This window comes from Capronia epimyces (genome assembly GCF_000585565.1).
Source record: "Capronia epimyces CBS 606.96 chromosome Unknown aczIQ-supercont1.2, whole genome shotgun sequence".
NCBI classification, from domain to species: domain Eukaryota; kingdom Fungi; phylum Ascomycota; class Eurotiomycetes; order Chaetothyriales; family Herpotrichiellaceae; genus Capronia; species Capronia epimyces.
In genome coordinates, this window is record NW_006912905.1 from 2,566,958 (window position 1) to 2,594,080 (window position 27,123).

The 27,123-nt window shown below is 54.4% G+C and overlaps 12 protein-coding genes across 12 annotated transcripts; 6 read left to right on the forward strand and 6 right to left on the reverse strand.

Moving 5' to 3' along the window:
• Positions 1-84: 84 nt before the first annotated feature.
• A1O3_02730 (uncharacterized protein) lies at positions 85-1,530 on the reverse strand (the record flags this gene model as incomplete). Its single annotated transcript, XM_007732870.1, has 1 exon — positions 85-1,530. The coding sequence occupies one exon, from the start codon at positions 1,528-1,530 to the stop codon at positions 85-87; it is 1,446 nt and encodes a 481-aa protein (XP_007731060.1).
• A 293-nt stretch (positions 1,531-1,823) lies between these two features.
• Positions 1,824-3,661, reverse strand: A1O3_02731 (uncharacterized protein; the record flags this gene model as incomplete). The annotated part of the gene is made up of 3 exons (XM_007732871.1): positions 1,824-2,855; positions 2,909-3,208; positions 3,284-3,661. 3 exons carry the CDS (start codon positions 3,659-3,661, stop codon positions 1,824-1,826), a joined length of 1,710 nt encoding a protein of 569 aa, XP_007731061.1.
• Positions 3,662-3,948: 287 nt separating this feature from the next.
• Positions 3,949-5,060, reverse strand: A1O3_02732 (uncharacterized protein; the record flags this gene model as incomplete). Its single annotated transcript, XM_007732872.1, has 2 exons — positions 3,949-4,616; positions 4,670-5,060. The coding sequence occupies 2 exons, from the start codon at positions 5,058-5,060 to the stop codon at positions 3,949-3,951; spliced, it is 1,059 nt and encodes a 352-aa protein (XP_007731062.1).
• Positions 5,061-5,451: 391 nt separating this feature from the next.
• A1O3_02733 (uncharacterized protein) lies at positions 5,452-6,742 on the forward strand (the record flags this gene model as incomplete). The annotated part of the gene is made up of 2 exons (XM_007732873.1): positions 5,452-5,523; positions 5,573-6,742. 2 exons carry the CDS (start codon positions 5,452-5,454, stop codon positions 6,740-6,742), a joined length of 1,242 nt encoding a protein of 413 aa, XP_007731063.1.
• Positions 6,743-7,755: 1,013 nt separating this feature from the next.
• A1O3_02734 (uncharacterized protein) lies at positions 7,756-11,319 on the forward strand (the record flags this gene model as incomplete). Its single annotated transcript, XM_007732874.1, has 1 exon — positions 7,756-11,319. The coding sequence occupies one exon, from the start codon at positions 7,756-7,758 to the stop codon at positions 11,317-11,319; it is 3,564 nt and encodes a 1,187-aa protein (XP_007731064.1).
• A 712-nt stretch (positions 11,320-12,031) lies between these two features.
• A1O3_02735 (uncharacterized protein) lies at positions 12,032-13,492 on the forward strand (the record flags this gene model as incomplete). The annotated part of the gene is made up of 2 exons (XM_007732875.1): positions 12,032-12,574; positions 12,638-13,492. The coding sequence occupies 2 exons, from the start codon at positions 12,032-12,034 to the stop codon at positions 13,490-13,492; spliced, it is 1,398 nt and encodes a 465-aa protein (XP_007731065.1).
• Positions 13,493-14,162: 670 nt separating this feature from the next.
• A1O3_02736 (uncharacterized protein) lies at positions 14,163-15,726 on the reverse strand (the record flags this gene model as incomplete). The annotated part of the gene is made up of 2 exons (XM_007732876.1): positions 14,163-15,100; positions 15,165-15,726. The coding sequence occupies 2 exons, from the start codon at positions 15,724-15,726 to the stop codon at positions 14,163-14,165; spliced, it is 1,500 nt and encodes a 499-aa protein (XP_007731066.1).
• Positions 15,727-16,852: 1,126 nt separating this feature from the next.
• Positions 16,853-18,285, forward strand: A1O3_02737 (uncharacterized protein; the record flags this gene model as incomplete). The annotated part of the gene is made up of 3 exons (XM_007732877.1): positions 16,853-17,404; positions 17,544-17,680; positions 17,919-18,285. 3 exons carry the CDS (start codon positions 16,853-16,855, stop codon positions 18,283-18,285), a joined length of 1,056 nt encoding a protein of 351 aa, XP_007731067.1.
• An 876-nt stretch (positions 18,286-19,161) lies between these two features.
• A1O3_02738 (uncharacterized protein) lies at positions 19,162-21,057 on the reverse strand (the record flags this gene model as incomplete). The annotated part of the gene is made up of 1 exon (XM_007732878.1): positions 19,162-21,057. The coding sequence occupies one exon, from the start codon at positions 21,055-21,057 to the stop codon at positions 19,162-19,164; it is 1,896 nt and encodes a 631-aa protein (XP_007731068.1).
• Positions 21,058-22,036: 979 nt separating this feature from the next.
• A1O3_02739 (malate dehydrogenase, NAD-dependent) lies at positions 22,037-23,336 on the reverse strand (the record flags this gene model as incomplete). Its single annotated transcript, XM_007732879.1, has 6 exons — positions 22,037-22,095; positions 22,145-22,685; positions 22,737-22,831; positions 22,882-23,031; positions 23,091-23,208; positions 23,271-23,336. 6 exons carry the CDS (start codon positions 23,334-23,336, stop codon positions 22,037-22,039), a joined length of 1,029 nt encoding a protein of 342 aa, XP_007731069.1.
• A 2,067-nt stretch (positions 23,337-25,403) lies between these two features.
• On the forward strand, positions 25,404-26,304 carry A1O3_02740 (uncharacterized protein; the record flags this gene model as incomplete). The annotated part of the gene is made up of 2 exons (XM_007732880.1): positions 25,404-25,478; positions 25,537-26,304. The coding sequence occupies 2 exons, from the start codon at positions 25,404-25,406 to the stop codon at positions 26,302-26,304; spliced, it is 843 nt and encodes a 280-aa protein (XP_007731070.1).
• A1O3_02741 (uncharacterized protein) lies at positions 26,305-26,538 on the forward strand (the record flags this gene model as incomplete). The annotated part of the gene is made up of 1 exon (XM_007732881.1): positions 26,305-26,538. The coding sequence occupies exon 1, from the start codon at positions 26,359-26,361 to the stop codon at positions 26,536-26,538; it is 180 nt and encodes a 59-aa protein (XP_007731071.1). The 5' UTR covers positions 26,305-26,358.
• Between the last annotated feature and the right edge of the window lie 585 nt (positions 26,539-27,123).

The following is a 27,123-nucleotide window of genomic DNA, read 5'->3' on the forward strand; positions in this document are numbered from 1 at the left end:
TCCAATGCTGCCGTCAGGTTCTCAACCCCCTCACAGACATGACTTCCTCATTGCGTAGAACGTCCGTCTCTCACGCCGCCTTTCTTAGCTCGCATCGTCGTCCTCTGACAGCTCCTTTCGCAAAAGATCAATCTGATATTTCAGCTTCCGCCAGAGAATGTAGTCGTCTAGGTCCTTGTCTTGCCCAAATGTCCGGAGTGGAGAGCCGTCCGCGATCTCGAGCACGTCCCAAGAATCAAGCAACTCCGGCATGCCGCCGACCCGGGCTGTGTCAACCCCCTCTTCCTCCCGAGCAATTGACATCAACGTTGACACAAAGGCCTCCTGAATGTAAGCAAACGAGAAATCGTCCGTAATTCTGGCCACGGCTGGACAAATCTCGTCGGGAAACTCAATTTCCTTGTTGTCCTGGAGCTTCTTCTGCCAATACTGGCAGTATTTGACTCGCTGATCGAAATCCGGGTCTGGGAAGAGATACTTCCTATCAAAACGAGATGGGCGCTTCGCGATGCCCGGGTCGAGCCGGTCGAGATGGTTTGTGCTGCCGACCATGAGAATGCCCTCATTCTGCGACAGACCGTCGACGGCATTGAGGAAGAAGCTGCGGACCTTGTCGGTGACGAGGCTGTCGAGGTCCTCAAAGACCAAATAGCAGGGAGCCTCCTGCCTGGCTTTGGCGAAGATACTGTCGATGCTGTACTCGGGCCCGCCGAAGCCGGCCAGCGTCTTGACGTAGAGAGTTGGAACCGGGGGGTCCCGATTGTACAGCGTGTGCATGGTGGCTTTGATGGATATCGTCTTGCCGTTGCCTGGGGGCCCGTAGAAAATGATGCCTCGCTTCCATGGCACGCGGAGGCGGCTGTACTGGTCCTGCGAGTCGTAGAACTGCTGGACGGTGTCAATGATGTCCTCCTTCAGCGACTTGTCCAGGATTACGTCCTCCCAGCGCGCCTTCGTGATGCTCTGGTACAGTTGAGGGTCCTTCTGCCAGTAGCCTTTGTTGAAGACCCAGATCTCCCCGTGCAGGGTCGAGTCGAAGCGGCCAACCGTAGCCACGAGCATGCGGGCCGCCGCCTCGTCGCCCAGGACATACTGGTTGCGGACGCGCGGGATGGAGGTGTCGCCGTCGCGGCCGTCGGCAAAGTAGACGAGGAAAGTGAAGTCTTTCCATTTGTATAGATACGACTCGAAAAAGAACTGGTCGGCGACGGTGCCGTTGCCGCCGTCGAGCCGCCTGGCGGGTGGGATGAAGTATGTCCATTTGAGGGTCTCTGGCCAAACGTGGTGCTCTGCTTGGTCTGGGCCGACAGCTTCGATTGATGCGTGCCCTGCTTGGGCGTAGCCCTTCAGATTGCAACTGCCTTGTGGAACAATCGTCACAGGCACTCCAGGGTGCTTGTGGTGGATGGTGTTGAGGATGATGGCGTCGGTGTTGACGCGGGGCGCTGTGGCATTATGGAAGAATGTCCCGGCGACCGAGTCCGAGTCCGCACCGGGGGAGGGATCATGCAGCGGTACAGAGGAGTCCATCGAGTCAGGCAGGAGCAGTTGATATACAGTACGGAGTGCTAAGGTTAGGTATGTACTCCGTACCTGAGATACGTGGTATGAAGTTGAAGGAGGCTGACGTAGGCGAAGGACAGGCACCAGTTGACACTCCGTACTCCGTATCCGTACTCCATACTACTAGTACCACTACCATGATGTAGGTTGTACTCCGTACTTGGCCCCCAGCCGGCTTCTTCTAGCCGATCTACAACATTGGGGATCGGGATTGGGGGCTGAAGAGAGAGAAGAGTCGATGCTTCGTGCTTCCGTGTTCTTCAGCCTGGCACTCTCGCTAAACCTCGATCGACTATCTCTTGCCTTACACCTTCGCCCTTCAGTAGAGCTTTGATTTGGTTATCCACCCACAACCACGCAGTCCTGCGAATCTCTGCCCGATTTCGCAAGTATTCGGACCAGAAGACCCCTTCCTGCTGCACCTCTTCAAAGGCCCGATCTACCATACGTTCTAGCCGGCCTTTTGGCTGGTCGCCCTGGTTGGAGATCTGACGGATATGGTCAATCGTGACACAGTTCAAAACTCCGAGCGTTCGGATATCCTGTCGGTCCTTGTCGCTCGGGTTGTCCTTCTGCATGAGTGTTTCCAAGCATTGCCGACTGAGATTCCAGAATGTCCACATCTGCACCAGACGGATGGGATGGTGTTCTTGCTCGAAGAGGACCGGGTGGATGATTCTGACGAACACTGCCGAGTGCAACAGAGCTTCCGCAAATCTGTTGGAGCCAAGCAAGCCATATAGAAGTTGTTGGCGCAACTGAGGCCATGGGTAGCGATGAATTGGCCATGCCCCTGTCTTGGCCAGCCGACTCATGGCAGCCCTGATTTCGTCAATGTGTTCATGCTCCAATCCTGCGTTCGCCTCCATGCTCAGGAAGACTTGATCTGCTTCTTGCCCGATTTCTCTGACCTTGGCGCCAATTGCCGACTTCAGCGACGACCCTGGAGACAGATGATAACTGTCCTGTGCGGTATCCGGGCCTTTTGCACAGAAGCCACACTGGCAAGTGAAGAAGTACCGGTCCCTAAGCTCCTGCTGTCTCTTCTCTGAGGGAAATGTTGTGTCGACGTAGGAGATGGTGACTTCCTCGTCCTTGGTGATGTCTCTTAATGCATGAACCGAGATACTGCCCAACGTTGGAAAGCCTTGCTGATAGGTTGATGAGGAGACGTCAAAACGCACATAAGCGTTGGGCTCGCAAGAGTGGTTCAGCAGAGACGGCTTCGGATGGAGGATCAGCCCGCTAGAATCGAAGGTGGCATTCGTCAGTGTGAATGAATTGACGGCCAGCTGGAGACTGTTAGCTGACCTACAACTTTAGCGCCAGAATTATCATTACTGACCACACAGACCAGGCGAAGGATCAAATCCGGGCTCTCATCAGTTCCGGAATAGCCCTTGATGCCCTGCATCATTATCAACAGGTCTTGCCAGCGCTGGCCTCCTGCTTTGGCAAAATCCTCCTGATGGGATTCTAGTGCGAGCAGCTGCTCCCACTCGCCGTCTGGTAGCATGCCTGCCTTGTACTGCTTCAATAAGCGGATGATTGCCCGGACAGTGCTTGGGAGAACGCGCGGATGCAGTTTGGAGTAAAGGTTGCACTCCAGACGGTGATATTGGGACCATGCCTGACTCTGGCATTTCTATCATCGGAGTGAGCGCGCCGATGGTCTCCAGACGTGAACCACTCGCTGGCCACGTTGCAAGGCTAACCTTACCTGGTCGCAGAATTTCACCACCTTGCAGCGACTACACGTTTTCAGACTGTGGTGTTTGTCAACGGTGACCGGCCAGTCTGAGTCACTGGGAGACCGGAAACAGGCGTAACAGGTCGTCTGGAGTTTCGAGGTCTCCAAGGCCACCAATAGTGGCCTGGTGACAAAGATCAGCTGCGACTTGGCTGCAATCTCTCGGGCAGCGTATAAGCCATTGCCACTCTCTGCGGTCTGCTTGGTGTAGACGCTCCCATCTTCCACCAGCTGGTGCCGGTTCTCTGGCAGGTTCTTCGAGGAAGAGGGACGGCTCGATCCATCATCCCCCACGCTTCTAGGATGGTTATCGCCTGGCCATGAGACGCGCAACGACCCCTTTTGCATACCTTGGACTGCCGGTTGATGAACACATGACATTTCAACAGGGCGATTACGGCCTGACGGAGTCGCATTTGCTTGCCATCATTGTCTAGATGCGAGCAGTAGTTAACTGACAACCAAGGCTACAAGATCAACCGGAATGATGTTTTTCCGACCCGAATGTCTAGCGGCAACTTAGCCGAGCGTCAACCAACACAGCCTCGTCTTGATCTTGCATATTACTATCACCACTATGACTCCGTACTGTTCGTACTTGACCCTCTTCAGGCTGCTTGCAGGTGCTGTCACAATCACTCAGTAAACACCCCTCCTGCTTCAATGACTTCGAAGGCTTTCATGGTGTGGTCCCAAACTTTTCTTCTCATCTCGACCTTGTTGATTTTCTGATAAGCTTTGCCGTTGCGGTTGCTCTCTGCGTTCCAATTGAGAGAATAAACACCACTGCCAGGCCTCCCATCTGTCCCTACAGCCACTCCTGCTTCGCTCTTGGGTCCGTCCACTGGCAGCGGCGGGTAGCGCGGTGACGCAAGAGACAACATCCTAGCACCACACTCGTTGGGGGGCACTGTAAGTATTCGGCCGAAAAGGGGGATGAAGACCCAACGCCATACGACCCTGAACCATGTGGGATATTCAGGGCTCTGGAAGCCCGGTCCCAACACGAGGCCAGGGAAAATGTGGATCAGAGCAAGCTTTCCACGATTTTGTTCTGCCAGCGTCTCCATGAACAAGGTATGCATATACACCATGTGTGATCTGGCTTGCGAGTAACTATAATGACTTGGATTACGCAGTGACAGGTCCTCTGGGAAGAGTTTTGCTTCAGCTCCGGCCGCGTAGACGGAGACGACCGTGGCAGGAAGGGTGGACCTGAGCAGCAAAGGCAGCAGGTTGATGATCGCTCTCATGCGGGAATAGTACATCAAGGCCATTGTACGGTCAATGCCCTCTTTTGTATCTGTGTTGTGGTCAGAAGCACGTACACGGTACTCGTCTGGAAGCTTGACGTACCAATGCGTGGAAGAAAGATAGAGCCGCCTTGGCCCATCATCAAATAGTCGATTCTCGCGTCCTGGCCTTCTTCCTCTTCCTCCATCCGACGAATATCTGCGCAGACCTGGTCGACTTCTCGAATCAAAGAGAGGTCTTTGGCTTGCACAAACTTGAATTGACCTCCAGGGTAGATGCCACGGCACTCGGCGATGAAATCTTTGGCTGCTTCGGCCTTTCTTCCAACAATATAGGCCCGAAGCCCCTTGCCGCCATTATTGACCTCGGCCGTGGCCAATGCACGCAGCGTGACATGCCCAATGCCTCCTGTACCGCCAAAAAAGACGGCTACCAAGGGTTGCCTCTGGACCAGGGCAGCATTAGAAGTGTGGACCGCATCCAACTTGCCCATTGTGAAAGAGATACTATGGCTCTGGAGGTTGGGGGAGACAAGTAAGTAGGGCTGGCGACAGTGCCCTGCGACCTGCGACCATTGAAAGACCTTATATGCATCTCAGAGCCAGAGCCTCGAGGCGTACTTGCCCCGAGTGGGTCGGCGTCCACCTCAAGTCCGCACGTCGTAAAAAATACCACAATGGGACTAGTACGACTGCTGACAGACAAGGTCTCCTTAACACCGCATTGCTCCGTCCTCAGAAGCACGAAAAGCTCTTGAAGGGCAGTGGAAGTCAATCCTGGATGGCGCCTGGATGACCGACACGGACTCAAGGTCTTGACACCTTCTGGAGGGCGACCTCGCTTCGTCACATCTCTCCCTGGCTGTCTGTCCCTAGCGTCATGTCATGATTCCCCATCGACGATTCCACACAAAAAGCCGGTTTGGATGTGCACAATGCAAGAAGAGCCGGACAAAAGTGCGTCTCCTCTCTCCACCCCTCTTCATGTGCTTACTGTCCATGGCAGTGTGACGAGAACAGGCCAGAATGCGGACGATGTCGGCGGAAAGGGTCATACTGCTCGCTCGCCGACCAGGCCTCCGGCTTAATAGTGATCCCGGCCCAAGGCACGAAATCTCGGAAAGCACAGACACGAACTCACACTGAAGCGCCTGACAACAACGCAGCTCCAAATGGCACCCATTTGAGGCGTAGTATTGACCCAACCCAGAGTCTTAGTCCGACCAGGATTCCGTTGCCTTTGCCCAGCGCCGAGCAAGCAATCGTCGAGATTCAGTTGACGGATATCGAACGGGAGCAGCTGCAGCTTATGCACCACTACACAGTGCACACGTCGAAGAGTATCGCCGAGGTCACCATCCTAGAAGACCAAGATCAATCGCTCTGGAATCAGTGGGCTATAGAGCTGGCCTTCAAGAACGACTTTCTCCTCCATGGCCTCTTGAGCTTGAGTGCGCTCCATCTCGCACTCGGCGGTAGCTCGCCACAGAAGCATACAGTTGCGGCCATCCGCCATCAACATCTCGCAGTTTCGTTGTTTCGGCCGTACCTTTCCCAGCTCGCTGTCGACAATTACGACGCCGTCTTTGCCTTTTCATATGTGGTTGCATTCTATTCTTTTGGCATCCAGCGCACTTCCGAGTCCGACATCAACCCGATTGCAAAACTGCATCAAGTTTTGAGCCTCGTCCGTGGGATATCCACTTTCTTTAAATCAGACCTCGAGTCGCTGGGACGGAGTCGTTGGTCGGGACTGTCTTTCATCCTCCGCCACCCGTTCACCCGAAATCTTCCTGAAGAGATGGAAACTATGCTCTCTGACTTACGGCAACGCACCTCGAGGACGACCTCGGGGTCTGTCCGGGGACCCATGTACATTGCGGCCATTGAGGCACTGAAAGCCAGTCTCACATTTGCAATCACCTATCCAAGCGCACAGTCGTCCGTGACATTGTTTTCAGTCATGGTTCCTGCCGAATTCTGGGCCATGGCAACTACGGGCGAACCACTGGCTCTTGCGATTCTAGCAAACTACGCCGTCACGCTGTACTGGTTGCGAGACAATATTTGGATGAGAGGATGGGGAAAAGAGATTGTGGCTACCGTCCGTCAAGCTCTACCATTGGAGTGGCACCAATGTATCGCCTGGGCTATCCAACAAACGGAATCTGCTTAGGCAGATAAACCCTTGCAAGAGTGTTCTTCGACCACTGGGAACAACTACATGTATGGTATTACACGAGTATACGTCGGCTGATTTCCCAGCGTCGCCAGTGTACCTTCTTCACTTGGACGAGACTTGCCCGGCCTGCACAGCACACTCACGTGTTACCTTCCCTCGACAGATTCGACAGTAGCTGTTGAGCCGGAAGCCCTGGGAGAAGTGAAGAAGATGGGAGCCCAAATGACAGTCGTCCGGCCGGGCTGGTGGTTCCAAGTCTGATCGATGCTGAAGATGTATTGTTCAAGGTGATTGAGCAATCACAATGTGTTCTTTCCCACCTCCAACGGCAGATTCGCTCGCGAGCCGGGTCAATCTACGGAGTACTGGCCGGAGTATCCATTGTCCAGGCTTCAGATGGTATCATGCCAGGTGTATCAGGGAATCCAACAAGAGCCGAGTGAAACGGTATATATCCGTACCAGTGTGGCAGCCTTCGCTTCGATTCGCTAGCTCGCCCGTCTCATCGTCGTGGGCAGGCTCCTTTCCAAGTCAGCAATGCAATAGGATTGTACGCTATATTCCACGATGGGAAAGACGAGGACGAGCGGATCTGCCCGAGTGAGTGTCAGTCAAAGCAGTCTGCAGTGGTGGTGCGACGAGATGGCCAGCAGTTGGTCGATAAAGCAAGCCCGCTTAAAGAAGATGAAGATCGAGAGTGCTCAGCTCATCAACGCTGCTTTAAACATCAAGTCCGCTTTCCATTGGCTTAGCGGCTAGCCCGGACTATGTCTGTGGATGTCTATATCTTCCTCCAATGATATTTGCTGGTGTCCATTTTACTCCGCCCGAAAGCTGCGGTAAATTAGAGCGGCAAGACTTCGTTCCAAAAACGGCCCTTTGGCCCTTGTTCTCCGCCACTGAACTCCAACTGCGTGAACTTTTTTTCTCCAGCAGAATCACCGCAGTCTGCACCCGATGTATCTCACAGACGCAGGTGGAAGTAGTGGTCTGTGACCGTGTGCATCATGGAGACCCAGTCAAATAGGCCGCATAGGGCCCCGAAAGAGAAGAAGAAGCCGCAGAGGGGCGAGCGAAATGTGAAAGCCTTTGCGGTCGCCAACCCTGGCCGGCTGGCAAAGCAGGCTGTCCGCTCCAGCGACATCAAGGAAAAGAGACTCCATGTCCCTCAAGTCGACCGGCTGCCCGAGGAAGCGCCTCCCATTGTCGTTGCCGTGGTCGGACCTCCGGGTGTGGGAAAGACCACCCTCATCAAGAGTCTCATCAAGCGATACACCAAACAGACCCTCTCCCACCCGATCGGGCCTCTGACCGTCGTCACCTCGAAGAGACGACGACTGACCTTCCTAGAATGCCCCTCGGACTCCCTCGCCGCCATGATCGACGTTGCTAAGATTGCTGATATTGTGTTGCTCATGATTGACGGGAACTATGGGTTCGAGATGGAGACAATGGAGTTTTTGAATGCCCTCAGCGTGTCCGGTATGCCTGGTAATGTCTTCGGCATCCTCACACACTTGGACTTGTTCAAGAAGCAGAGCACATTACGGATGGCGAAAAAGAGGTTAAAACACAGGTTTTGGTCCGAGCTGTACCAAGGTGCAAAACTCTTCTACCTTTCTGGCGTGATCAATGGCAGATACCCAGATCGAGAAGTCCACAATCTGTCACGCTTCCTGTCCGTCATGAAAAATCCAAGACCTTTGATCTGGAGGAACAGTCATCCTTACTGCCTGGCCGACCGGTTCCTTGACGTTACCCCTCCTACCGAAATTGAGAAGAACGAAAAGTGTGACCGACAAGTCGCACTCTACGGATACCTGAGAGGCACCAATTTCCCCGCCGAACAGGCGAGAGTCCACGTGCCTGGAGTGGGAGACTTGACAGTGAAAGAGGTTGAGGCCTTACCGGATCCATGTCCGACTCCGTTCCTTGACCAAGCCATCGCCAAAGCCACGGGGAAGTCCAAGAGACGGAAGTTGGAGGAGAAGCAAAAGGTGTTGTTTGCCCCCATGTCTGATGTCGGTGGTGTATTGGTGGACAAAGATGCTGTCTACATCGAAGTCAAGACCAACACTTTCGATCGTGACGCAGGTGACGGAGAGGAACGAGGTCTTGGAGAGCAGCTTGTGATGAATCTCCAAAGTGAACGTAAACTGCTAGGAGAAGTTGATGCTGGAGTACGGCTCTTTCAGGGTGGTCGCCAACTTACTGGAGGAGACAATGCAGAGGATGATATGGGCCGAACGGTGAAGCGAGGCATCCGCTCATTTGACCAGTCAGGCGATTTCACCACGCGCCTGGAGGAGGATGAGGATGAAGGCTTCGTCAGTGGCGAAGGCGATTCCGAAGATGAAGACGCTGACGACGATATCACTGAATTCCCCGAGCATACCGGTCGACCTGGCATTGCCAAAGAGGAAGACACCGATGCGGAGGAAGCTGATGGCGACCTGAACTTTGCCGAAAGTGATTCAGATCTGGGATCAATTTCTGGTGAAGACAATGGTGAACAAGATCTGTCCGGCGATGAGGATGAGATCGATGATGATGAGGAACAGGATGACGGTGGGCTTCGATGGAAAGAGAATCTCACTGAAAATGCCAGGAAGTTGCATGCCAACAAAGTGGCCTTCCGTGCGGCGGACCTCTCCAAGCTGATGTATGATCTGACACTGTCTCCCTCGCAAGTCATCGCGAAATGGAAGAGTGAAGAGCAGCCTCAACCAGGCGCCGACGAAGAGGATGAAGGGGAAGAAGGTGATGATGAGGAGGATATCTTTTTCAAGCGAGCAAAGACCGAGCAAGAAGCAGATCTCGAGGACCGTCAGACCCCTTTGTACGACTACAACCGCTTGGTGGAGAAGTGGGAGGACGACGAGAGAATCGAGGCTCTCATGCCTCGCTTCACCAGGGCCTCCTTCGCGACTGGGGCCAATGCAGACACTGACGATGAAGACGATGACGGAGGAGCCGAAGACGACGGGGATGAAACAGACGAAGGAGATGGCGAGTTCGAAGATCTTGAAGCCGCCGCATCGGAAACCGCCGAGGCCCAACAGGAACTGTCCCTTGAAGAGGAACGAGCTAGGAATGCCAAACGAAAAGAAGAATTAAGACTACGATTCGAGGAAGAAGACCGTGAAGGATTTGCTAATGCAAAGAGCGAGATCAAGTCAACAGAGCAGGAGTTTGGGGAGGACGAGTGGTACGATGCTCAAAAGGCTATGCTTCAAAAGCAGCTTGATATCAACCGTGCCGAATTCGACAGCCTGGATCCGGTGTCACGGGCCCGAGCAGAAGGATTCAAATCAGGCACATACGCCAGGATCGTGTTGGACAAAGTCCCGTACGAGTTCGTCCGATCGTTCAATCCGAAAATGCCCGTCATCATCGGCGGGCTGGCTCCGACGGAGGACCGGTTTGGATTTGTGCAAGTTCGAATCAAGCGACATCGCTGGCACAAGAAAATCCTGAAAACGAACGATCCTCTCATCTTCTCGTTGGGTTGGCGGCGCTTTCAGACGTTGCCCCTGTATTCGATATCCGACTCACGGACCCGAAACCGGATGTTGAAATACACGCCGGAGCACATGCATTGCTTTGGCACATTCTATGGGCCGCTTGTGGCTCCCAACACCGGATTCTGCTGTGTTCAATCGTTTACGAACGCCAACCCTGGATTCCGCATCGCTGCTACAGGAGTGGTGCTCAATGTGGACGAGACGACGGAGATTGTCAAGAAGCTCAAGCTGACCGGACATCCCTACAAAATCTTCCGCAATACTGCCTTCATTCGAGACATGTTCAGTTCGTCAATCGAGGTGGCCAAGTTCGAGGGTGCCGGCATTCGCACGGTGTCTGGGATCCGCGGCCAGATCAAGCGGGCCTTGAGTAAACCTGACGGACACTTTCGTGCGACATTCGAGGACAAGATCCTCATGTCTGACATTGTATTCCTGCGGGCGTGGTACCCGGTCAAACCCCATCGGTTCTACAACCCAGTCACCAACTTGTTGGATGCGCCTGCGAGCAATGCCGTAGATGCCACGGACGGGGAAGCACAACAGCTGGCTGATGGATCTGATGGATGGCAGGCCATGCGTCTTACTGGCGCTGTTCGCGCCGCCATGGGCATACCTACACCGCTGGTCAAAGATTCCGCCTATTCAAAGATTGAACGGCCCACGCGACATTTCAACCCTCTGAAAGTGCCTCGAGCTCTTGCGGCAGAACTTCCATTCAAATCGCAAATCACACAGCAGAAAGCCCGCAAAGCCCCGACCTATCTTCAGAAACGGGCAGTTGTGCTAGGCGGCGAGGAGAAGAAAGCTCGAGACTTGATGCAGAAGCTGCAAACACTGAGGAACGAGAAAGCGGAGAAGCGGGCGAAGAAGCAGGAAGAAAGGCGTGCTGTATACCGCAAAAAGGTCGCGGAGAATCTCGAGAAGAAGCACGAGCGAGAGAAGAAGGAGCGAGACGAGTTCTGGAGACGGGAAGGACGGAAGCGGAAGCCTGGAGAGGAGGATGGTGGTGGTGGTGGTGGTAGAGGGAAACGTTCTAAACGATGATGTTAAAAGCATTAGGCGGGCTTCATAGGTACTGCGGTGAGCGAGCTTTCGCCTTTTCCCATGTGACTAGTATATCATGATGATACCCCCGAATAGAGTATGGTTATGGACAGCACGAAGAGTTCGCAGTGGCAGGCAGATGTATCCTGGTCCGGGCAGGTCTCGAGAGGCGTAGTTGTGAAGATAACTGTGATGAAGGATGGATGGAGGCAGAGGAGGAAGAGGAGGCGCGTGCAGCAGCTGCTGCGCCGGCGCCACGCCGCGTCCTGCTCTTCAGCGTCGCCCATGATTATGTCCGACTGGTAGCACCAGCAGGTTCCTCTTCTTCCAGCACGCATCTTTGACTACCTGACCGTCCAACCCTCCTCTGTATACGGTCGTCCCGTCTGCCATCCTCTCCTCTGTCCCAGTCGCAGCCAACGCGTCTGCCTACGCGTCGCACGCCGTCGTTGTCGCAGTCGGTCGCGCCCCACCATTCAATCACCGCGGCCTACAGAGTACCCGTACACTACACACTCCACCACGACCACACGACCACACGACCAGTTCGCACGCACGCGACGACACGACGCACTGCCCTGTTGCCCTGTCGAGGTCCGGACGACCGCTTCAACCTGTTCCCTTATCCCTCGTCCTCATCGCCCGTCCTCCTCAAGCACCACGACCCTCTCCCCTCGACCTTCATCTCTGCAACTGTTGTGTCTCCTCGGGCATGACCGACATCGCCGACCCCGTTGATGCGATTATGCACCATGCCACCACGCATGCGTCAACCATGCCGGATCCACCGACACTGACATCGGCACCTGTGGCCTCCCCTGCCGCACCTGCCCATCCTCCACGACACAGTTCGCCAGACTCAGCTCTGCCGCATTCTCCTGCTCGACCAGCTGCTCTGAATATAACTACAAGTGTCGCCTCCAGCACGAATCATCTCGCCGCGGGACAAGATGACTCGACACCGCCTACCTCGGCCATATCCAGTCAGGAGGAATCCCAGGAAACAGGGTCGCCTGTTAAGGTAGAGGACAAACAGGATGCTGGGAAAGAAACGGTACAAGTACCGAGGTCTGCTTCAACTTCTCAAAGTCCCTTGCCAGAGGCAGTTTCTGGCACCAAGCGAACAGCGAGTGGTCAAGTCAAGAGAGCCAGTGTGAACGGGATGGGGGATGTAATAACCAGATCTACGGATGGGGCCGGCCACTCTCGAACGTCGAGCACAACTTCGAATGGAGGAAATGGAAACGTGCTTGAGGTGTGTGCATCCTACCACGTCCAGTTGCTTGTGTCACTTTGGCGTGGAACTAACTTGTCACAGCTCTCCCAGCAGTTGCGTACCAAGCTGAAATATGCCATGATCAAGGTGCAGAATGGCTGGCAGTCTCGCTCATTCGATGAGGTCGAGTCTCTGGCCTCTCAATCGCCTCGATCGACCGTGTCCGGATTTCACCCATTCAACAATGACCCGCAAACTCTACTCTCCCCGAAGACAGCCATGTCGAGGAAATTATATCAACGCGAATCCAGTGAAAGCGATTCGTCCGACAGTACTGTAGCCCTGGAAGCTCGCGGACTAACCACGGCCAATGCGGTAGGCAGTCCGCATGCTGCGGTACGCCGCTCTCTCGCTCCTCCTGTCGATATCATGCCAGGATCAGGGTCAGGATCGGGACCGGGCTTGGGATCACGCCGTCGACCGACCCCAAACGCGGCATATCACGGTAGGGTCCACCCGCCTCCCCCAGTACGGACGAATGCAAAAGAGATTTATGCTTCACGTCCGACCAACAGCAAAAGGACACCCAGCCAGAATGCGGCTATGGAAGCCGATGCCGTCGAGACACTGATGTTCATGGCCAGCCCAAACAATTCAGGGTACAATCCGGCCTCGCACGCGTCTCAGGACTCGTCATCCCTCCGAACAACAGCACCGCCGGGCTCGACCTTGACTTCACCGCTACGCACACAATTCAGCCAAGCATCCATCATGACATCTCCTAAGAGAGTGGCTTTCTCGGACGCTGGATCTTCTTCGACAGACCATGCCGTTTTCGACAAGAATGCTCTGATTGATCGTATCTTGGACGAGTTATCCGACACGAGTGACGACGAGTTGGAGCAGGCGTTCAGGCTGGCTGAGAAGAGCAACCCTGCGGCGACGGTGTCGAGCTGAAGGCTCGTGGCCCAAAGTGTTGGTTCTCTTTTCTGTTGGTAGTGGGGGCGTTTGAATGGCCGTCTTTCTGCCCGACTCGGCATTGTTTGTGAAGTGCCAACGCTTTTGGCAAATGCCCACAGAGGCTACGAGGGATAACGATTGTACAGTTTGGACCTTTGGACCTTTGGGATTTATCCGCGGTTGATATTGGGCATCAGGATACTGCGGGTTGCATTGGGCGGGTACGTAGGTCGAGGGAGGTATTTGTTGCGTGATGCTGTGCGCTTTTCGGTGTGCCCATGTCGGCCAGTTCGTACGCATATATATACCTAAGCAAACAGAGGAACGTCGATGACACGGAATAGAAGAAGCGATGCTCTAGATCATTTTACCGCCCTGGCTGCGTATTTCGGCTTTGGGCGCAATGCCATCAAATTAAATGCATTCCAAACACCGCGTCGATCAATGGGCTCCGGGCTACCTATTATCGTACTGTACTGTACTGTACTGTGCTACTGTAGATCGTGTCCTTGGGATCGCCGGCGGCGTGCTTGGTCGCTTTAGTCAAAGGAGAAGATAACGAGAGGATCCGGGATGGATCGATCTTCACATGAAAGCCTCCTCTTCTCCCGGTTAGTGGTGCAGTTGGTGGTGGTATCGGTGGCGGAGACAAACCCCCTTTCCTCTTTCATGCTCCCGGTTGGGCCGGGACAAACTTGGCGACTTCCAGATCTCTTATGTCGTGCAAGCCGGTCTTGAGAAAGGCGCACTTCAGATTGCCACAGCTATTATTCCCCCAGGGGCATTGGTGGCCATAGAAACAATCCTGGCGACGGCACTTGGAGCCGTGGGCACAGGGAATGCTTCTGGCCTTGTATCGCAGAGTGTTCCTCATACTGGCGTCGATCGGGTCGTGATCGTACTTGCAGTTGTAGGACTCGCAGTTGTCTCGAAGGTGGTGCTCATTACAGAGCTTACGTCGTTGGCTGATGCGCTCCTCAAACCTCTCCATCTCCGAGGTGGTGGGCATTCTCATCTTCAAATCAATCCGTTGGCCTTGACGGTTGATCGGGATGCCCGGCTTGGTCTCGCTCGCCCCGTTGGGTCCGTTGTGTACTTGAGCTACTTGGGGCTGTGGTTGAGGCTGGATCTGAGGTTTCACCGGTGGCTTGCTGACTATCTCGGCTGGCGGTGTAGGTGATCTAACATGGTTGGCAGGCTTGTTGTTCGTAGACAATGGCATTAGTGGCGTCAAACCTGGCGGCCCCGAGACCGATGAATAACTCGATCGGCTCGCACTCGGGGTGGAATGGTCGGTCGCTTGCTCCGGAGACGAACCCAGACTTAGTGCGTCGAATCCGGTGGGGCCGTAAGGCGCATCGACTCTGTGAGTGAGGTCTAAGGGCGAGGTCTCAAAAACGCTATCGAATCTAGTGCTTTTGAAGGGAAGGCCAGCATAAGCTCGGGCAGCAGGAGCCGTCTGAGCGGCTTGGATCAACATGACCTTTGGCATGACAATGGCATCGTGACGATACTTGTCGAGCTCTGCAATATACCCGATATCGTGGCAAAAAGCCAGATAGACGCGTTGGCATTGAGCGTTATAGGCATAGAATCGAAATGTGTCTGGGGTCTCAATGTCAGCCGCGGAATTGTCTCCAATTTGAGTTGCGAGGGGGAAGGGACCGACCTCGAAGTTTAGCATCCACCCTCTCTTTCCCCTGGCCACAGTCGATGAACTGGAAGAGGCTGCGGCTCTGGGTGAAAGAACCGAAGAAATGATCGATTTGAGAGGGATGGTTAAGGTAATCGGCAGCGGCCAGGGTTCTTGCCAGACCGGCCTTGTTGGCATAGACATTAACCAGGACATCACAGTCGGCGTTGATAGCGGGCCCAGCCTCAGCAGACCTCAAATTGTTTACAACCTCGGTGTACAGCTCATTGGCAGCTTTGGAGCCTCCAGAAGCGGCCAGAGCTTGGAAAAAAACCTTTCGGAAGATGTAGCCATCAGCGTCGACAAGGACGACCACAAACTTGCGTTGAACAGCCACTTCGGCTTCTTCGGCGCGTCTCTTCCAGGTGCGTCGGGTGGCGCGTTCGTCGTCCAGGTCGCTCTGGAGAGTGAGCCGCTCCGAGTCCAATTTGAGGCAGGTTTGAGCTAGAAACTCAATTTCGGACTGCCGAGCTTGGTCAAAGATACGATAATCCTGAAGCCGTTGATGCAGGTCATGCTGGTTAGGGAGGGTGGACATGGCTGCGCAGTAATAACGCTACGAAAACGCAAACGTGTGTGGGTGGTTCGTTCAGAGCAGCGCAGCAACGACAGTACCGGGCTGGAGGTTGAGAAACAAGGAGGAAGAGGCCGGACGAGGTGACGAGCAGGTTACTTAAAGCAAGGCTGGGACACCAGACAGGCCCAGGTCGTTCAGGACGGCCAGGGTGGGAATTTTATCGATCAGGCAGAGTGGCAAAGTAAGACAAAGCAAGGCAGAAGCAGGGATGCCGGTGCCAGTGCCAGTGGCTAGATCTATAGCAGGCTGCCGGTGGTCAAATGCAGAAGATGGCAAACATAAAGGGCAGACGCAGACTGGTGGTGGTTTGAGGTCGATCTCAAGCTGTGTTTCAATTGAAGCAAGCTGAAGTCAGCCTGCAGCGGTGAATTATGACACTGGTCTAGTTTGGCTACTGGCTAGCACTGTCCTACCATTCATTACTACAGCTAGTATATAGCAGCACCCAGAGGACACTTATTTAGCACCACCTTGTCGCCTAAGCCACGGATTACGGTGCCAGCATCTAGGCACTATAGGCACGCCGCACTCAGGCTTAGGGGCTGCAGCATCAAGCAACAATGTTGTCTTTTAGGCGTGCACTCCGGAGTCCGCACTGGCTGCGGTAGGCCGCAGTTTGTGGAGGCGCAGCGCAGGCAGATAGCAACTTATCGATAAAACGATAAGATACCTAGTACCTCATCTCCCCTTTTCCAGACGGTATGCGTATCTACAGTATGCTCCAGAGACCCATCCCTGGAGGCACAATGCCTCGCTGTTGGCCGATTACTAGTACTGTGCTGTACTGTGCTGCAGCGATTACCAACACCAACCCTCACACTTTTGGGAAAAGCAGCCGAGGTCTATGGGTTTCTGACCATGGTCGTACGACTCTATTGGGTCCCGCCATTCTGCCACTATATTATGACAGTCACTACGTACCTCACGCGATACCAGTGCTGAGTAAAAGGCGACTCCATCCTCCATAATCCGTACATATAACTACCTTCGATGACAGCCGCAGCTTTGCCGAACTATTTCATCTTATCGTGTCTTCTGCCCGCCCATCTCATCTCCATCCACCCTACACGCCGCCGCCGAAAGCAAGATGGTCCAGAATAAGGCATTCCTGTACAAAGCCGTACCGGACGGCTGGCCCGTCCCAGGCAAAGACTTGAGCGTGGAAGACATTGGATTCGACGAGACGGCGCCGCCGCCCCCGGGAGGCTTCACCACCAAGAACCTGTACGCCACATACGATCCCAGCCAGCGCGGTAGGATGCGTGACCCGAGCATCAAATCCTACACCCCGGCCATGACGGTCGGCAAGCCCGTGGTGAGCGTCCACGTCCTCGGCAAGGTCCTCAAAAGCGACACGCCCAAGATCAAGGAGGGTGCCATCGTCCTGATCAAAGGCTACTACACGGAAGAGTACTCTGCCGTGCCGGAGTCTGCCCTCGACAGAACTGCCGTCATTGACCCCAAACCGGGCGTCCCCTTGACCGCTTACCTGGGCGCGCTGGGAATGACCGGCATGACTGCCTACGGCTCGCTGCACGAGATCGGCCAGCCCAAGCCCGGCGACGTGATTCTGGTTTCGGCCGCTGCCGGTGCCGTCGGCCAGACCGTCGGCCAGATTGCCGTGCAGGAAGGTCTCCATGTGAGTAGCTATCACTTACACATACGAAATGCTCGAGGGACGCCATTGTGCCACTGGCAGTGCACAGTGCCCAGTACCCACTACTACCCCTTTTAGTGCGGAAATCAGTAACTGACTCTTCAATCCCCCCTTGGTCCAGGTGATCGGTTCCGTCGGCGATGACAGGAAACTCGACTTTATCATCAACGAGCTCGGCTTCACCTCCGGCTTCAACTACAAGAAGGAGAACATAAGCGATGCGGTCAAAAGGCTGGCTCCAGACGGCATTGACATCTAGTACGTTTTTAACCCTGCACTTTGACTTGGACTTGGACTTGGACTTGGACTTTCCCCTATTGAATTCCAATTCCCATGTTCGGCCGTCTTCGACCTCCTGGAGATGTTTGCCACAGACTCTCGCCCGGGGTCCCATGGTCGATTTTGCTGCCCCCAAGACATCAAACGACGCTTTTGATGATGGTTCTGATTAATTGATGTACTGATACTGATACTGACTCCTGGGTGCAAAACACAGCTACGACAACGTCGGCGGCGAGCTGCTGGACGTTGCGCTCCAAAACATGAAAGACTTCGGCCGCATCGTGGCGTGCGGCACCATCTCGACGTACAACAACTCGGGCGCGTCGGGAGCGTACGGGGTCAAGAACTACAGCAGCGTCGTGCGCAAACGCCTGCGCTGGCAGGGCTTCATCGTCTACGACCCCAACATCATCCGCTGGGAGAAGGAGCGCGACGAGAAGGTCGCCCGCTGGATTGCCGACGGCAGCTTCAAGTCGGTCGACTTCTTCACCCACGGCATCGATCATGCCGTCGACGGCTTCTTGGGCATGCTGAAGGGCGAGAATCTCGGCAAGAGTATCTTGAAGATTGCTGACCCGTGACCGGGCATCTCGTAGCAATTCAACCATTTCGTGCACCTTACTAGCACTGGGTTAGAGAACCCTTCCTCTCTCATAACCACGCCTAACTACGCGAAGCATTTGGCCAATGTCGCCTACTGCTCCGTCCAGTTTCTCTATTCGTTTCTCTACTCGGCTTGGAGGGGTGCATGTACCACTCGTAGCTCCTGTAAACTGTCGGGTGGTTGATGATTTCTGATCCTACTTCTACATGTTCATAATAACTGCCCCGTAAAAGTCATTGCGATCGTTGAGCAATGGGTTCGGTAATGAACCTGCTGCTCTGGCTGCCCATGCTGCAGCTAGGTGCTCACCGCCCTACCGGACCTTGGCCGCAATGGTAGACACCACAGGGATTGGGTCCTAGGACCAAAGAACAAGTCTCAATTAGTTTCACCCATGCGTGTCCCCAGATTGCAAGATTCCTTTTCGTTCCGCCCGCCCCAGTACGCCGCATGAAGGGCTCAGGAGCCGTAGAGAGTGCCAGTAAAGTGTCGTGTACGTGAGAGACTGATTGATGCCACCCGGCAAACCTGTCATGGCAGTCTCAATCTTCCTTCCTGCGACTTTTGGCCATATTATCCCGGCTTCATGGCTGCACGACACGTGTAAAAGAGAGAGCGCTGGGCCAGCACTGGTATCCGTTGAGAGGCCAGCAAGTCCCAAACTCGCCGTGAAGGTTCCTGCTGTAGAGTCCATCCAACTCAAACAAAAGTGTCCAAGGGTCTCGGTACCGAGATCCCAGACGATAGAATAGCCGCGGGTACGTCGTCAGAGGGTAGCGGTTTCGCGATTGTGTCCATGTTGTTAATTATCTGACCTTCCTCCGTGGTCAGCATAACATCTGCTTGTGACCGCTCAGTCATCGTCATCGGTGTCAATGAGTTCAACACGACGACCGCGTGCAGTACTGCGCACATCTTCCACACAGGTTTGACAGAGCTCCACGCCGCAATCATTGCAGCTTTGCACCGGCCCATGTCTGAGACATCCATGGCAAACGAGAACATCATCGCCATTGCTTTCGGTGTGCAGATGTAGACACACGGGTCTGCCTGATGCATCGACCGCCATGCGAAAATTGGGCCACGCTTCTGCCTCGCCGTCTTCATTTCCCTCATTGCCTCCACCCTCACCTGCTTGATTCTCATCGTCGTCATCGTCATCATCGTCGTCATCATCGTCCTCGTCCCAGGAGCTCGGGTCGCAACCGCAATTGTCGTCTTCGTCAAAGAGGTTTCCACATCGGTAGCAGAACTCGACTCCACACACACAATCCATGTGGTTGCAACCTTCTGTGCGTTCTACCATGTTCAGGCAGGTTGGGCACTGTCTCCATTTCTTCATACTTCCCAGAGCGTACAAGGCAATTACTTCTGCGTCGTCAGCCGGGCAGATCCGCGGGTCAGCACCCAATGCTTCGTGTTCCTCCATCGGTTTTCTGCATTTGCTGCAGGTGATTGCCTTACAATCTGGACATGTTCCGATATCCTCGGGAAGATTCCGTTGGTGTTCAGGAATGAAGGCGGAGCAGGTCTGAGAAGCACAGTAAAGAGGGCGAGTAGAGCTGAAATCGGCCTCAATCAATTTGTATCGCTCCAGAATATCGGCCTCAAGCATGCTTCCCCACACAGAAATGCGCAGAGGGCGGCCACAGCACTTAGGCGGAAACGCAGCCTTACTGGTACAGCCCGCTCGGAATGCTGCATTGAGACATGGTGTACAATAGCGGCATGCGCAAGCTAGATTGAGCAGATCGTCGAGTTTGAAGTCTTCCATACATGCCGTACATGCGACACGAGGGATAGGAGGCCGAGACATTCTGCGGCGGTGACGTGGACGTGGAGTACGTGGTTGTGGTGCACGATTGCCAGGAATGGTGCCGGTGCCGGTCACATTGCTGTCGAGTGACATTTGATTTTGAGGTAGTGGCCGCCCCATGCCACCGGGATGAGGAGGTGGTGAAGCCCGGACTGCTTGCTGTAGTGCTCGTGAGTCTGCCATATCGTTCAAAGAGCCTGTATGAAGAGAGGCAGCCTCCGGACCTGAATGCTTCAACCTGTCCGGAGGACCATCAAGTGATTGCAGCAGTCTCTCTTCGATCAGCTCCACGCTATCATGAGCGCGCAACATGAAGGTTGTAGGGCGAGACGCCTGTTGACCAGTACTATTCGCCCCATGCGGTCTCTGTGACCGAGGCTCTTGTACGCTGGCCAGTGGCTGCCGATCTATGTACATGTGATTAGGAAAAACTGTCGACAGATGTGGAAGGGATGCTGGTGACTCTATGTCTGAGGTGAGAGACCGTCGCGGCTCGACGCTGGAAGGCTGTTCTCCGAAGGCAGGTCTGGGTGAAGGATCAGTCGCTGAACGTGTACCGATCTCGACGGAAGGAGGAAACAGCTGAGGCTGAGTTGTCGTACGCGGAAACGGCGGAAACGGAGGAGGCAGGTACCGAAGGTTCCCAAATGAATTCGGGTAGTAAGGCTCAAACGAGGTGGGATAGTTGATGGGGGTTCTCAAGGCTGGCAGGGTCTGGTCAGGTGGAAGTGCCAGTCGATCTTGGCTGGCAGCAGATGAGAATCTGGGAATGGCGGGTGGGAATGGGTGCCAGCGTAGTCCATAGTTCTGCCAGTTCGTGTAGTAGCTGCGAGGTGGGAACTCTGGTGGGATTCTCGTCTCGTCAGGTTGATCGTCAGCCATGAGGGCATCACCATCGGGGTCGACCCGGGGAACTCCCAGCCTCTGAGCCATCTCAGTGGATAGCAATGGTTAGTTGACACTAGAGCTGGATTTCATGCTAGATCGGCTGGTAGGGTCGAAGACATGGATAGCGGTCGAGGACCATCAGGCTGAAGTTGATGCCGTACTAGTAGGCGCAGCAGGAGGTGGAAGACTGATGGTTCTGCGGTTGGACAGACCGAGATTCTGGCAACCTGAGTGATTGAGGAGGTAGAGATGCACAACACAAGTCCCCTTTGTAGCGAGAGCAAGGGGAGGCGTCTTCACAGGGCGTGAGTTGCGTGGGTGCCCGATCTTGTAGGGTGCCTGTAGTTTGACTGCCGGCTGCGTCCTGACCATGCGGGACCCCGCAACAGTAACAGTCAAGTCAACCACGCACAGCAACACAATCTCGCCCAAAGATAGACGGCCAGTCTCAGGCAGAACAGTGATGGCAGATGGAGGATCTGGAAATGTTGGTGATGGGAGAGAAGCTATGATGTGGAAGTGGCCCGCAGATTGTTTCCTGCGTTTGACAGTTTCATCCCGGCACAGCGGTTCGCCCAAGACAGGCTGCGCACCTCTCTCAACACTCCCTCACACTTCTGAACCGGCTTGATTGGATGCCCCGTCGCACACAGCCGCCTGAAAACACCCACCGGTTGAGCTACACATGTACAATGCGCGACAACCCCGTGGCTTCACAGAATGCCCGACCGACGCCAACGCTCTTCCTTAAAGCCGGTCTTTTACGGGAGCGCAGCAGGTTTGCGCATACGGGACCGCATACGTCTGGGGAGAGGAGGGACAGTTCAAGAATCTGTTGAAGAAAAGAGAAGGGTGGCACAGAAAGCCAGGGCATGATTCTCTCCTTGCGAGGCTCCAAAGAATCCTCCCACTAGAATACTAGACGGAAGCAACCCTGCTCTAGAATCTTGCGATATCCTTGCTTTTGTACATACGCATCTCATCCACACTCTCTCACCCTCACCCTCACCCTAACCCTCACCGTCTATGGGTTGGCCTTGACAAAGTCGATGCCCTTCTGGATGTTCTTCTTCAAGTCTGTCTCTAGGTTAGCATTATTGTTCTACACCAAGGACGTTGCGCAGCTACTTACCTGCCAAGGCAGCCTCCAACAAACCTTCCTCATGTTTGCTGAGCTTGCCGACCGGGTAGATGTTGTGGGCCCCCTCAGGTCCAAGCTCAACCCTCGAGGCGAAGAAGTCGATTCCTTGATCTTTGTACAGCGGGCTGTCCACGAAGGTGGGCTCAATCACTCCCTTTTCGCCTTGCGAGGCCCTCAACAAGCTCTCTGCAAATCGGGCACCTGCGAAGGCCATGGAAAGGGTGGCCGAACCGGCACCATCCTTAGCCTTGACCACTTCATCCCCTCCAAATTGGATGCGGTTGACCAGGGCATCGAGCTGTTCGCCGGAGATGTTAGGGTGGCGAGATTGAGAGATCAAGGGGACAATGGTGACACCGGAGTGACCACCGACAACTGTGACGTTCTCGTCTGCGGGATCGGTTCCCTTGATTTCCGAGATAAATCGAGAGGCACGAACAACGTCAAGAGTAGTGACACCAAACAGGCGCTTCGGGTTGTAGACTCCCTTGCTCTTGAAGACCTCCGCGACGATGGGCACAGTCGAGTTGACCTGTGATTGCGTTAGTGGAGTGTTCTGATCGGCCTACTGGGTGAACCGTACAGGATTGGCGATGACCAGCACATTGGCCCCAGGGGCAGCGTCGGCGGCAGCCTTTGCAAGATCACGGACGATGCTAGCATTGGTATTGAAAAGATCTGGCATTCCATTAGACTGAGTCTCTGCCATAGCTTAGGGCATCCCTTACCGTCCCGAGTCATGCCAGGTTTTCTCGGCACACCGGCGGGAATGAGGACAATCTCAGAGCCCGTCAGAGCCTCACGGAGGCCGGACGGGGTTGGATCATAGCCCTTGACGACGCTCTTTGTGTTGATATGGGAGAGATCGGCTGCGACACCTGTGTAGCCATCCCTGTTAAATTCTGTCTCATGTAGTATAGGTTACGGACAAACGGACCTGGACCCAAGCGGATGTCGTAGAGGGCCAATTGAGAGACTCGAGGGTTGAGCTTCATCAACAGAGACAGAGGTTGTCCGATACCACCGGCGGCGCCGAGCACGGCAACCTTGGAGGACTGTGCAGGGAGGATCATCAGCTTAAGATGCACAGAAGACGCAATGAGAGCTAGGAATTTACCTGTCGAGCCGAGGCTGTGAAAGCCCGGCGCTGGACATGGCCAAACATTTGTCGGACGAAAGACATCGTGGGTGAACTTGAGAGGTGAAAAGAGGTGAAGGGGAGAGATGGACGTCGAGTAAGATCAAGGATCAAGGGCCACGGATGGACGGACAACGAAGCTGTGAGACGGGTATTGGGAGTGGAAGAGAAACAGATTGACAGGAAAGCTTTCGCTACAGTGCTGCTCCGCAGATGCCAAAACTGCGCTATTACTTCTGTACTCCGTACTCTCCAAGCGCCGTCCGCACCCGCACTCACACTGGCACTCCCGTGACACCCACGTGACCATAGTCTTTGACCTCTGAGTCCCGTGATCTAGCTGTGGCTGTGAGAAACTGTTCGTAGACGCCGATACATACTAATTTTTCAGTATTTACCTATTTGTCTCTCAACGAGGCTGTAAGTTTCCTCAAAAGGGCCAGATTGAGCTTCGGTCACTTCAAACAATGCTTGCACTTGTGTAGGTCAGGGACAATGTTGGGCACCCCTACAAAAACTATCCTACCCTTGTGCGGGATATTCTGTCCACCTGCTGGCCGAGAAAGCCCCGGGATACTAAGTGTGAGTCGTCTTTCGAATCCTGTGTGCTGAGGAGGTCTGCCGGCTGTTCCGTTGTCACTTTGCCAGTGTAAGTGAAAGATCCAAATGGCTTTGGAGCGGTGAGTTGTAGGTATAGACACTTCGCTGCTTCTCCCTGTATTCGCCTGGATAAACAGTATCGACACATTGCATCCAATGGATGCTCATTATCACTAGCCACCGGGGTATTCAGCTTCTTCCATCTCCATCTATTCCTGCAGGTTGGAGGAACGAGCAGCTTGCAATAGTTTACCCTATGCTGGGGCTCATTGCCAGTATAACTAACAGCTCGATCATTTGGCAGCGAGAGGTCCCTAACCAAGAGGGTGCACACTAGGAGATGAACGACTCGACACCAAATGCCATGTTGATGTACCACATAAACCGCTCTGCCGCACGGAGATCTGCTTTTTAGAGCACACCATGGATGCAAATTTCCTTCGCCGCGAAGCATATCTCCGGAGGCCCTTTCTCTGGTGGTGGGTGTTCCCTAAGAACCCTCCCCCGGGCTTAGGAGGCTCAGGCTTAGGGGCTCTAAGGCTGCGGATGTCCGGACAGAGGGGCGTGATTGGCGCTGTCCGGGCACTTACAGGACATATGTGACCAGGTTAAATACGTATAGGTACGGATAATCCGGACTGCTTTCGTGCTTGGAACGCCAGCCGAGGCCAGGCCACCTCCTGCCAACTTGCACAGTACGTATTTTTCCTCCAGACGAAGGATGGCTGCAAGCAAGCTAAATTGATGAGCCCCAGGTCCGCTAGGTGGAACTGACCTAGGTACGTATTGTAGGCTTGCGCCTAAGTCTTAGGGGCCTTATGGGCCTCCTTAGCCCTTGGATCCAGTCCCTGGGACATTCAAGTGGCCCGTTCCGACCCGGTCCAAAGGGTTCCTAAGGCCCAAAGGAACTACTCCCAACTATTCCAAGCCACCTGCACGGCGCCTATGCCGAGCTACTGTATGTAACACTCGAGGTGTCTGGCGCAGCATTCGCCGACGTCGGTGCACCAGGGTCTCGCGACACCACTGATCGCTAGATCGCTAGAATGAATGTGTGCTTCCATTCGCTACTACCATGTGTACTCTGCACTAGACAAAAAACCTTCAATAGAGGTGGAGGTCAGGGCTGGCCCAAGCTGCGTGCACGAGAAGCCAGGCTCGACCTCAGCGTGTGGAGACTGTTCCCCCTCCATCCTCCACTTGGTCCAACAAGTTTAGCGAAGCCTGACATGGGTGCGGTGAAGGGTTGACCGTTGACGGTTGAAAGCGACATTGGAAGGCGCACCTGCGCCTGCGACAGACTTTCCTTCCACAAAACTTCACGCTCTTGCCGGCAACGGTCGAACGCCGACTCTTCTCTTCCTCCCACTTCAAACCAGCTGCTCGATGATCACGTCCTGCCGTCGCAAACCTATCGTCTTGGATGCGGCACTTTCACCTCCTATTGCCCTTCACTCTGAAGCGGGTGGCTTCGTGTGGTCACCGTGAAAGAGCCTTTTTGGGACGATAGATATGTCCCATGAAGACGCCCATGTGGACGTAACGGTTGAAGAAGATCGTGCCGTTTCAGTGGAGGAAAATGCCAGCGTAAGAATGACTCCGTCCGAACGATTCAGGTTGCTTACCACGCGTGCTACTTGCCCAGAGTCATTCAGGTGACACGGATTCTGCATTCAGCGACGATGACCAAACAGTCTTGAGCTCTTCACTGCGCTCATCAATCTACAACCACCGATACGAGAACGGTCGAACATACCATGCATACCGAGATGGAGAATATCCAATTCCTAATGATGAAGAGGAACAAGAACGACTAGACCTGCTGCATCATCTTTTCAAGATGATCCTGGGCGGAGAGCTATACCTGGCGCCCTTGCCCGAAGAACCTCAACGCATCCTCGATGTAGGAACCGGTACTGGGATTTGGGCAATCGAAATAGCCGACCGGTTCCCCATGGCACAAGTCATTGGTACGGATCTATCGCCCATCCAGCCAGTGTGGGTTCCTCCCAACCTACAATTCTACATCGATGATGCCGAGAGTGACTGGACATTCCATGAATCGGAGAAGTTCGACTTCATCCATGGTCGTGCTTTGTGCGGGGGCATTGCAGATTGGCCGAGGTTTTATGCGCAGGCGTACGAGCATCTGCAGCCGGGAGGATGGTTAGAGATGCAGGACCACGAGTGTTGGCTCAACAGCGACGACGGCGGCATGGATCGGGCTCCTGGCAGCTCCGAATGGATCCGCGAAGTTGATCGAGCCAGCACCATGTTTGGCAAACGGCTGAACATTGCCCATCTTCATCGACAATGGATGATTGATGCTGGGTTTCAACATGTCTCCGAGATGATCCGAAAGGCAAGCATCCCCAAGCCCGCCGACTTGTCTTCATTTATTGACCCTGAGTAGATTCCCATTGGTAGCTGGGCCAAGGACCCGAAGCTGAAAGAAATTGGCGAGCTCATGAGAGTGCAGATGACGCAGTCAGTGCCCTCATTCATGCTGGCATACTACACACGGATCTTGGGTCATAGCATGGAACGCACCCAAGTGACCATGGCGCTGGTCAAAAGGGAGTTTCAGGATCGGAGCCTTCATCTGTATTTGCGATGGCACTTTGTATATGGTCAAAAGCCGGCATGAGCGAACATTATTACCACAGAACAACGACGACATGATTTTCTCAACACAACAATGCCCCACGGAAAACGGCTGGGGAAGCTTTCTGCTAATCGGGCGGGTTGCAGGTGTGACACCCGTGTCGACACGATTCTGCTGCCAGACTCAGTTCCATCTAGCATCCACCTAGCATGCATTAGGCTGTGTCTCCAGTGCGACAAGGACGCTGCCGCGCCCCCCGACACCCACTCTATCATCCCTTCGACATCTTGGTCAGTCCTTAGGGCCCCCCGATTGGCTCCCCGCCACCACTCGGCGGGATCCAGCGGCCAGCTCAGACGTCTCTTAGTGCAGCACCGGTCTTCGCGGATGTGCGACCACTCTTCTAGCTAGCTTTTAGGCCATGAACATTGCACATTGCACCCTTCCCTGGAGGCCTCTCAGTACGTGTCTCACCACGCCAGCCTGGCAATGGCATGCCCTCAATGCGACTGTATCGGACCACTGGACCCAAGTCAGGCCAACTCCGCTTACACGTGTCGAGTGTATGCATAGGTACCGAGCTCGAGCTCGACTTCGACCTTTACCTCGATTCTGACCTCGAACTGG